Below are 10696 nucleotides of genomic sequence, written 5' to 3' on the forward strand. Positions count from 1 at the left end.
TGAAAAGCCTCCTTGACCCTGCAGGCAAGCCTTGGCTCTCTTTGGGCTTTCACATTTCCTTGGCCACGTGGCACATGTCTGACCTTAGCCTTCAACATCTCACCCTTCAAGCAAATCAGCCTTACTCTCCCTTGGGAAGCTGCAAAGCAGGGTGGTATGTGTGAGCAGTCCCAGGACAGAGTCTGGTGGGGCTGTGGGGTCTTCATCCCTGGAGATTTCAGAAGTCACCTGGACACATCCCTGAGCTGCCTGTTCCAGTCTTGTGGCTATCCTTGCTCAGAGCAGGGCTGGCTGGAGGTGTGAGAGCTCCCTCCCAGCCAAAAACTTCCTGGAGCTCTACAACTTGCCCATTTTCAGCGAAACCCACCCGGATCCACATCCTCTTTGGCTCTTCCCTGCCAGACAGACCTGTCATGCTCCTGCAACACTCCCAGAGGGTTTCTGCTCCCCATTTCTCACCCAGCTCTTCAGAGCTATGTCTCTCCTCTCCTCCCAGCCCCTCTGGGCAGCTCCCCTCCAAGCACTTTCAACATCAAAGCTGCCATTCAAAGGCTAACCCTGGATGTTTTCACACAAGCCAGCTGTATCGCATATTTACAGAGGCACACGCTGGTCCTTGTTTCCTTTAATTCCATTGCCTTCTCCTGGAGAGGCAAAGGTCACCCAGACACAGGGATTTCAGCCCTGCCACACAGAACTCAAGCTTTCTCCTCCCTTGGCCATGGCTTGGGCTGCAGTTCCTACCCATGTTCCTCTTATTGGTGCTCTACACAGCTGAGAGCCAGCTGAGTTGTAAAGCAATGGAGGACTTAGACTCTGTTTGGAGCAAGGCAATGTGTTTGCCCATGAAGATAAGAAACGGCTGACTCGGGACGAGGCATGATGATTAGATATTAGATCGCACAGCCTGATTGCACAGGATGTCAGAGCAACCGCAATGAGTTTTCACACTCAAGACCTGCCCTAGAGCATTTCTGGAAAGCTCCATATCCGAGGATAGCAAACAGAAAGCTCCTGTCTTAGCACTGACTCACAACTGCTGCTACCGGCTCTTCCCCCATCCCACGCCTGGCATTTCTCACCACCCTGCGTCACCCCCAGCTCTGCCACGAGGCCCGATGCTCCAGGCAGGACCTGTTTTCATTGAACAAAGGGCCTGACAACCTCACGTGCATGACCTCAGTGGAGGCACCAAACTCATGCAATGGCATCAGTGGTGTCTCTGCTACCTTAGCAAGCAAAGATGAGGGGACAGGAGCGCATTGGGAAGAGGCTGATGGATGCATGTACCTGCCTGCTCTCCTTGACCCAGTTGTTGTTTCTCCATTACTGCTTTCATGCCTGGATGTGCCTGCTTTCTGAAAGGGATTAGGTGGGGGATTAAGCTCCATGCATAAGCATCTGTTAGCCAAGAGCAGAGCACGAGGAGCCATCCCTCTCCCTGCCCTGCTCTGCTCACAGCCACCTGGGTGGTGGGCAGCTAAACCGGTGGCACAGCACCCCTTGGGCTGGATTCACCAGGCAAAGTTCACAGAGGGTAACAAACAACTGAGCCACTCCCTGCCCTTTGGGCAGTCTCCATTTCAAGGCACCAGGTCCTACCTGTGCTTTCAGGATGAAGTATGAAACCTGAGAGGTGATTACAGTTCCCATCCCACAGAACAGTCCCATGCTTTGGATGCAAAGACATCACAACACAGAGGAGAAGAGCAGAAGGCGGGGTTGAGCACGGTCAAGTTTTCTGCCACAGAAGGGCATGGACAATGATGTCTGGGGTCACAAAAGCAGGGAAAAACCCTTATAGAACAGTGGGGTCCTGTGACAAGTGCTGTAGGACACTAGAGCACCTCATCCAACTGAAGAGCAGTCTTCTGGAGACACCTGGGCTGATTGTGCATCGCCAGCTCCACGCAGCATCAAACTCATGGGAAACCACAAGTTTTACCCTGTCTTTCCAGGCTGTCCCATCTCTCCAGGACACAGATTGTGCTTTAGCACCTTCTGTTCCTTCTTCGTGTAACTCTCTTCAAGCAGGAAGCTGAGCTAGAGATCTCCAGAGAACACTTTGCATCCACCCCAACCACAAGCCGTAGCAGATCCCCCACAACTCCTGAATCCCACACTTGTATCTCCCAGGATGTAACATACACACAGTGCACTACCTGCCTTCACAGCAACTAAGCAGGTGAAACTAAACCACGCAGCAGGCTGAGCTCAGACACAACAGGACAGAAACACACTTTTTCTCTAACCTAGAACCCCAAATTCTCAAGGGAGGACTATAAAGTGCTTCTAAGATGAGCCCACAAACCCATTCATAGCTCTGCCTGACACCAACGTCATGGATAACTTGATGGCTGGTGGTGGTATATCATACCTCCTCTCCCCTCACCAGCCTCTGCATGCTCCGCAGGCTAAAAGCACTCACCCCATCCCATCAGGCATAATTTCCCCTGATAACTGCACACCTTGAGCCCACAAGCACACACTTGAAGAAAAAAAACCTAAGGTCCTACCTATGGTCACCAATCTCTGCCCGCTCTAGATGTCACTTTATTCCAGGCTTTAAAAAAACCCTTGCATATCAGAAAGCATTTATTTTTCCTAACTGTACTAGCTTATTCAAAGCTATATCTCCTCTAGCACCTCCAGACCTTACTGCATTCAAGTCCTTGGACTGTCACATCTACAGTGCCAGCATGCAGCTAGTACAGAACAATACAGATGATCAGTTCAGCTTAAGAGCCCTGTCCTTCCCATCCCCCAGTAAATTGCACTCATTTCATGAAGCATTGTGTCAGACTGTTTTGAGTAGCATTTGCCAGTCAGAGCAGGGATAAGGAATGACTGAGGGCCTCTCGCTTTGGGGTAGGTGGGGAATCCTAAAGGTGGAGGGTGTGAATGATACCCACTACAGCCCAGGGCAGAAACACAGCAAAGTTCAAGATGCTCATCTAAAAACCAATCAAGAAGACATCCTTAATTACTCTCCAGAACAAGGAGCCAAACACTGCTATAGGATGCTGTGGGGATCAAGTACACCAAGTTGAAGAGACAGACAGCCACTGACTCTTTCTCTGTGGAGAAGAAACAGCACCAGAAAGGGCAGGGCTCTGGCCCCAGGGGATTTCAGGACGCAGCTGAACAAAGCCACGGCACCCAGATCTGGTGCTGGGGCAGACTTTATTGCATTTAAATAAAGGTCCACATAAGCACACCTCAATCGCTTCACAACTCTGAAGAGGTACAGCCACAGCCAAGGAAAGCACCAGTCCACAATGGCCAACTCCTCACTGCATCCCAAAGTCAGGCCAGAAGAGTACAGTATGTTCCTACCCACACTGGTACTGGTAGCTCAGGTATTCACACAGGAGCACCCCTCTGCTCAGCCCAAACTCAAGACAGAGCTATTTTTATCTACTGCAGACACCACTATGCTGGCAGCACCCCTCTACTTTGCAAAGATGCTCAAAAACAATGGGGGGTGAAAAAGATGGGAAAAAAAGCAAGATTCTTTAAGCCTGTATCCTTACAAGCCAACTCAGTAAAGAGCCTCTGCAGAGTCTGGGTTCTCCCGGATGCCAGCTCTGTGCTTCTGCAGTTCCCTACTGAAAAGCTTTCCTTCCTTGCCAATCCAACCCTCCTTGTAGGCCCCCCAGCACAGGATGCACCAGCCTGGGCAGCCACACCTGCAGAGCTCAGGGAGTCTCTGCCGCTGCCAGGGTGGCGCAGGGCTGAGCAGCACAGCCTCCCTCCTAACCTCACCTGGCCTCTGTCAGGCCCCAGGGAAGCGCCTTACTAGGGAGCATTAAGTCAGTAATTATGTGACACATCAGGGTGAGCAAGCACCAGAGACATCTGCATCTCCCAAGTGCTTAAGGCTGGGAAATAGTCTCAGACACCCCACAGGTGCTCACACAAAACCACACTGAAATCTTCAGAAGTCACTCATGTCTTTCATTAACTAGAAGGAACAAGAGAAGTAAGCCCAAAAAGGTAGTTAACAGCTTTCCTGTGGCAGGAGAGAAGAGACCCCACACTTCCCAGGTATGCATGGGCTTATTGTGCAAGGCAACAAACCAACCTCCCTTCCAGCCCTCCAAGTCAAAAGCAGCCAGCTATTGGAGTAAAAACACCACTGCAGCAAGGACAAGTCAGTTCCAGTCATTTATTTATTGCAGCATTTGAAGTACACTGGGTACTTGGTGAAGCTCCCCCAAATAGACAACAGGAAGAATACGTGGTACAGTAGATTTATATAAAAAGAGAGTTAAATAGATAAAATAACATGGTAACCTTTCACTCTTATTACAAACAGAGCAGACTAGTCCTGAGCCCACATTAACATCAACAGCTTCAGTCCTTCCAGCCAGTTGTGGTTAGAACCTTTATGGCCCCAGACCCAGTGGACAGCAAGGCATCTGTCCTCCCAGCTGAGGCAAGGGGTGCAATTCTCAGGCCAGCTCTTCAGGAGCTTGGCTTCAGGTGCTGTGCAGAGCCTGACTTCCAGTCTTGGAAGTGTTCAATCTTGTTGAACATGTCTGAAAAGCCAGCCTCACCTTTGGTGTACAAGTGTAAGAGCAGCTCTTCTGAAGATGAGCCTTCAAGTACTTCAGGATCAGCCACAGGTAATGTGTTCAAGCCATCTAGAAAGACAGGTAGAGCCAAGGCGCAGGGCAGCACCCCAGACTGTTGCCTTTCCTGTACTAAGCCAGATTTAAACCACATTTCGAGGCTGTTCCTGAACTATGCACAGTTCAGTCATGCTTTTGCAAGACACTGCTTTGCAGCTGTGTTAAGACAGTCTCCACCTACTCTAGGTCTCCAGTTTTATGCCAGAAAAAAATCCCATACCAAAAAGACTGAGTATTTCTCTTCAGTTTTCACACTTCCATTTTCAGAAATCTTCTGTTGAGAAGGAAGATGGGGTCTGAAGCCATGTGCCTGCAGAATGGCACATAGTCACAGGTAGCACCAGAATGAAGAAAGCCCATGTTACCCATACGAGATTGTCCCACTGAGACCGGCTTTACTTAATCTAGGAGATCACTGTATCTCTCTAGAGTCTGCTTCTCCAGTTCCAACAGCTTTTGGTAAAATTCCTCAGCAGTTTCTTCATCCACATCCATCTGCAAGACAACAGAAACAGCACTGTGAGACTACCACCTTGGTGGCAGCCAGCACAGATACTGAGGGCAGCTCTGGAGATAGCCAAAGTGCATCTCCAGAGCTTCTACATTGACAGAGAGGCAACTACAGGTATCTATCACCAGGGCACAAGCCAGAACATATTTTGGGGAAGCATCATTACACACTCATCCTGTTCTAACCATCATCTCCACTGTCTTCCAGACTCCAGCCTGAGCCAGGAGTTACTCTAGGAAGCCTTGCAGATAATCCCACATTCCTCCTTGCTGCTCAGCACTCAACACGCATCTTGTTTCCACTCCAGCCACAGGACACCCTTGGCACGGAGCCTTCCATGCAAAGCAGATGGCAGGCCCCCTAGCCAAAATCCCTGCAGCAGAAGGCTGCTGCTCCATTTACCTTTCTGGGCTCCACATAGTTCTTCCCCAGGCCAGAAGTACAGCTGTGGTATTTGACAAGTGCATCCAAGTACTCTGGCTTCTGTTTGAACAGCCACACCTAGGAAGAACAGCACAAACGTGTAGGAGTCTAGCGCACACTGTCCCAGCCAAGCCTGCAGTCAAGGACCCAGCTGCCAGTGCACACAGGAGAACACACCATGGGTGCTTTCACAAAGCAGGGGAAGACCTGATATCTAGAGAAGAAGTTCTGAGCTGGTTTCCCTCACCTGTGACCTACCTGAGCCAACATTGAACCATGATTATGTCCCTGTGCTAAACCACTAAAGCAGTTCAACATGGTTAAACTTGCTCACTACTGTGCTTGAGGCACACTCTGTCCTGCAGTACCCACATCCCCTGTGCCATGCATTACCCACCTCCGTCCCCTGGGCCTGCATGCCTGTGGCTGCCAACAGGAAGAGCAGCATTCTCCCTGACCGAGATGGAAGAAACAGTGTTTTTTCCAAAGTAATTTATTTTACAGGTACCTGATGAAGGTCATAAAGCATCACCTGGCGGATCAGTGCTGGTCACAGCTGGTCCCCCAGCACTCACTGCTGTATGCTATTCAGGGGTGAAATACAGCACCCACCCACCAGCATTGCTGAGAGGCTCTGTGTTCAAGCTAGCAGACCCTGGTTGGGCTACCCAGAAGGTACAAATATTAAAATCGAGTTGTGAACTACTTACATGAGCTTCTGCTCCATTATACGGTGTCAGTGTATAAGTCTTGGCAAAAAAACGGATCTGAATGGAAAAAGAAGGACATGACAGAACCTGTATGGTGGCCCAAGATTTCTTCAGCAAGCCCTCCGCAGCCCAGCCACACCAGACAATCTACTAGAGGTAGAAATGCTTCTCAAAGCTGACTGCAGGTAACACTGCATGCTATGACTGAAGCATCCCTTTATCACCACAAACTATTTTCTGGAGCCACCCATCAGATCAGCAAGCCTCACTCCACACTCACCCCCAAAGCAAGAGGCAATGGGCCACACATATGCCTTGCGGGCACCTCTTCTTGAATAGTCTCAAGAGCACATACGGCAGGAGGCAGAGAGGATCTGCAATACTGCCAGTGTTGAGGACAACTGAGAAGGTATTGCCTCTCCACTGCCAGAAATGTCATCCATCAGGATCAGCTGCTGCCAGCTGGGGCAGCTTAAGCAGAAAGGCCAATCTTGCAGCAAGAGCATCAAGGCTCAGAGCACGCAGCCTTCAGGGACAGAACTGTAGTGAACCTGAAAAGCTGAAGCCCAGAGGAAGAAAGGCAAGGAAAGTTTTGGGGAAGCAGGGGAAGAGGAAAAAGAGAGCAGGAGGCTTTGCTTTCCAGAGGGATGGAAAGAAGAGACCAGGAGACACTGCCTTCTAGAGGGATGAAAAGAACAACACTGAAAAATACAGTCTGTTACAGAAACGAACAGCATTTCAAAGCACAGGGGTCAAATTTTTTCCTGAGCTTTGCTGCCACCAAAATGGTAGGGTTCACAAGCCCACAGCAGGCTGGCAAACCTAAGGGGAGCCTTGACAAACACTGCTATGGCTGAAGGGCTGAACTCTTGCTCTACACACAGTGCTGTCCAGCACTGAACCTTCAAACTCAGCTTGGAAATCAGGGCCCCAAGGTGCCAAAGGGAAGGTTTGCAGAGGGGCCTGCCTGCCCAGTCCAAACAGAAGGAGGAGCTGTATAGCAGCATGGGTAGCAAGGAGCCAGAAGCACACTGCACATCACCTGCAGCAAAGTATATTACAGCAGGGCTACCTCAACCCAAAACCAGCCAGAAGATCCACTTACCAACCACATGATGGGCATTAGCAGCTTCCACAGAAAAACTGGCAAAATTCCATAGGTCATGTTAGACATAACAAGACCAGGACAAACAACACTGGAATACAGACCCTGCAGAGAAGAAACCAAGTCAATGTGCAAATACACAACAGTTAAAGAATGGATCATTCTCCTTCTCTCCTAGTACTTCTTGGCAAGAAAATGAAGGTGAGTATAGGGACTAGTTAAGAGTAGATGCTCCCCTCTCTAAAGTTACCAGAAAGTGATTAGATGCAGCGATTTGAGAGATTCAAATTGGAAAAGTCCATGTTAAATCTGTGCCCGTTGCAAGCCCACAAGACAAAAGGTGCAGCCTCCCAACACATCACTACCTCAAGTTGCACTCTATGCACAGCTCAGCAGCAACAGCAGTCATCTGACAAATTACAGCCCACTCAGGTCAAAGGCTACTTTACCTTCAAGAGATAAGAGCTCAGCCTTCTAGGACTAAACCATTTTCTCCTGTAGTATCTCGAAAGGTTGCAATCACTATTGCTGGACTAGTGCAGCTTGTCAACAAAATCCAGCAATCCCCTGTGGCAGGGACGGCAGGTTGCTCATGCATCTTAGTGTGACAAACCACCTCGGCCATGTTTAGCTCTCACATGTGCACTAAGGAACATATCAGATTGCTACGAATGCATGCAACTAGGTAACAACAATGTAATGATAATTATAAATAGTAGGAGCTCATTAGGTTTCTTCAGACATACAAACCCCATCATCACCTGCTCGTTAAATTTCCTGTTCAGAACCACACTTGTCAGGTCAGTAGCATATTTGGAGGAACTGTATGATTCCTGCCCCTTGGCATGCTGATAGTCAGAAAGGCTGAAGGCAGACTCCCTGGCATTGCTGGAAGAGGTCCAGATGAGTCGTGAGGGCTTTTCATTACCACAGAGTAGAGACTCAAGTTGACGAACCTGTGAAATAATCGTTAATTTATTTAACACAGTAATTTTGAACTCTTGCAGTATAGCTTTGCAGTTCTTAAAAGCCACAAGTTTATCTCTACTTTCCTAGCCTTGGCCAATCTTCACTAGACTGGCCAGAGGCAGCTGCTGCTCAGGTATAACTTCAGCTCAGGGTCCACCAGGAGCATTTACAAGCAGCCACCGTTCTCTTACACAGCTCAGTTGAGCACCTCAGAATTTAACATAGCCAAGTCTTGGTATTCGCCCTGGACAGAAAGAACTACAAATGGTTTATCTCTATATCCATTGGTTAACTAGAGTGATTATATTAACCTTTGCAACAACAACTATCACCATTTATTGCTATTTTAACAAAGCCCAAGACCTTTGCCCTATCATTCCTTATCTGCCAGCCTGCAGTCTGCATCAGCATCCAAACCTGTACAGAACTGATTCACCCGTGTCACCTGTACCCATCCCTACCCACATCAACCACCCAACTGAGGGCTCAATCTTCATACGCAGCCTCACCAGGATAAAGTGTCCGAAGAGGTTGGTAGCAAACACCTCCTGCAGTCCATCTCCATTAAGCCTGTCCGTCTGGGTCATTACGCCTTCTGCGGTGGTCAGCATGTGAAGCAGCCTCCTGGAAGCCAAGGACAGGAGTTAGAGAGGACCACTGCTGGGTCTAACCGCTCCCTCCTTCAGGAGTAGCCCCCACCTCATAGACTCCACACAGACTCTCTAGTTTCACCTTCAAGAGCTCCATTAATCCATGAGAAAATGGCAGGGAAAAGTTTACAGATTATCCCAGGCCCTTTATTTCCATGTGTCTCAATGCTGACTAGACCAGAGAAGACTCATGTCTTCCTTCACTTCGCCACAGTGACGTATCATTAAAAAATAACCTTGCTCTTCCATTTCACATCCAGATAATGAAATCAAGCCCCAGCACGTAACTAAGCCCTAGGGCCATGCCAAACTCAGGTAAGGAAAGCAGTCTGTGTTCAACACCCCAACAACTGCACTAGACACAAGTCAGTTTGCTCCCTAGCTCAGCTTCCCCATGGTGCTTATAGGATAGCGATGTTTATCCCCATGGGGCTTATAGAAGCATCAACTATTAGTTTCACAAAATACCATGATGCACTGCTGAGAACAGCTACAAAAACCTACAGTGGAACCAAAACAACAGTAAGGAGACCCAGTATGAGCCAACCACCTCTCCAGCAACACACTGGTGCTTTTCACTCAATCCCCAGTGCCAGGCTCGGGGTGAACCCTTGCCCTACCCCAGCATGCAGTGAGCCCCACGCCAGGGATCGGAAGTGGCACAGGGCACCTCGGAGCACCTCAACACTTCACCCAACTGCCAATCCCACCCCACGCAAGGCCATGGATCCCAGCGGGATGTGCTCCATGTCGTCCTGGGGAAGGGCAAGAGTGCCTTCAGCCCTGGGCACAAGGGAATGCCTTGGCCACGATGATGCTGCCAGCACCCCCGTGCTCCCCGCCAGCCACGGACCAGACCCCCCAGCCCCGACCCCTCTTACCCGGTGAGGAGACCGTGCCACAGGGCCTTGAAGTTCACGTGTGGGTTGGGCATGATCCCAGCGTTGAGGTAGACAAAGTCCAGGCGCTGAAACCTGCGTGGAGAGGAGCACAGGGGTGAGGGGTGAAGGGTGGGCGGGGAGGGGGGGGCCGGTGGGGCGGAGATCCGATACCTGCAGCGGAGCTCCCGGGCGACGCGCAGGACGGCAGCCAGGTTACCCAGGTCCACTTCCACGGTAGAGACCTGCGCGGCGGGGTGGGCGGCCAGGATGAGGTCTCGCGTGGCTTCGCTCTTCTGGACGTTGCGGCAGGCGATGCAGAGGTGGATGCGGCCATCCTCCTCCAGCAGCCGCCGGCACAGCGCCAGCCCCACGCCGCTGCAACGGTACGGTGTCAGGGTGAGCGCGGGCGGGCTGCGGCGGGCCCCGTCCCGTCCCGCCCCGTTAGGGTTCCTCCCCCGCCCAGTCCCCGCCGCTCACCCACTGGCCCCGGTCACCAGCACCACTCGCTCCATCGCGCGCTACGGGGCCGCCGCCGCCCGGCCCCGCCCTATAAGCGCTGCCCGCACGTGACGCCCCGCCGGCCCCGCCAATCGGTGCGCGCGAAGGGGGCGGGGACGGCGCCGCCGGTGGCGTGATGGTGGGCCGAGCGCGGGGGGCGGGGCGAAGCGGGACACGCCCCTTTTGGACACGCCCCTTGATTTAGGCCACGCCCACCACCACCACCACCACCCCGCGGGTCACGCCCCCCGCTGGGCGGGCCCCGCCTACTCCGCCGAGCTACTTGGGTCCTCCCTGCTGTCCTTCCCGTCCCTG

The 10696-nt window shown here is 51.3% G+C and overlaps 1 protein-coding gene across 1 annotated transcript; it reads right to left on the reverse strand.

Moving 5' to 3' along the window:
- Window positions 1–4154: 4154 nt before the first annotated feature.
- Window positions 4155–10419, reverse strand: HSD17B7 (hydroxysteroid 17-beta dehydrogenase 7). The gene is made up of 9 exons (XM_074832792.1): window positions 10361–10419; window positions 10055–10258; window positions 9884–9976; window positions 8862–8976; window positions 8145–8339; window positions 7384–7488; window positions 6279–6335; window positions 5548–5646; window positions 4155–5129 (listed from the first exon to the last, which is right to left on the reverse strand). Exons 1-9 carry the CDS (start codon window positions 10393–10395, stop codon window positions 5034–5036), a joined length of 999 nt encoding a protein of 332 aa, XP_074688893.1. The 5' UTR covers window positions 10396–10419; the 3' UTR covers window positions 4155–5033.
- Between the last annotated feature and the right edge of the window lie 277 nt (window positions 10420–10696).

Source organism: Strix aluco, chromosome 8 (genome assembly GCF_031877795.1).
Source record: "Strix aluco isolate bStrAlu1 chromosome 8, bStrAlu1.hap1, whole genome shotgun sequence".
Lineage (NCBI taxonomy): Eukaryota > Metazoa > Chordata > Aves > Strigiformes > Strigidae > Strix > Strix aluco.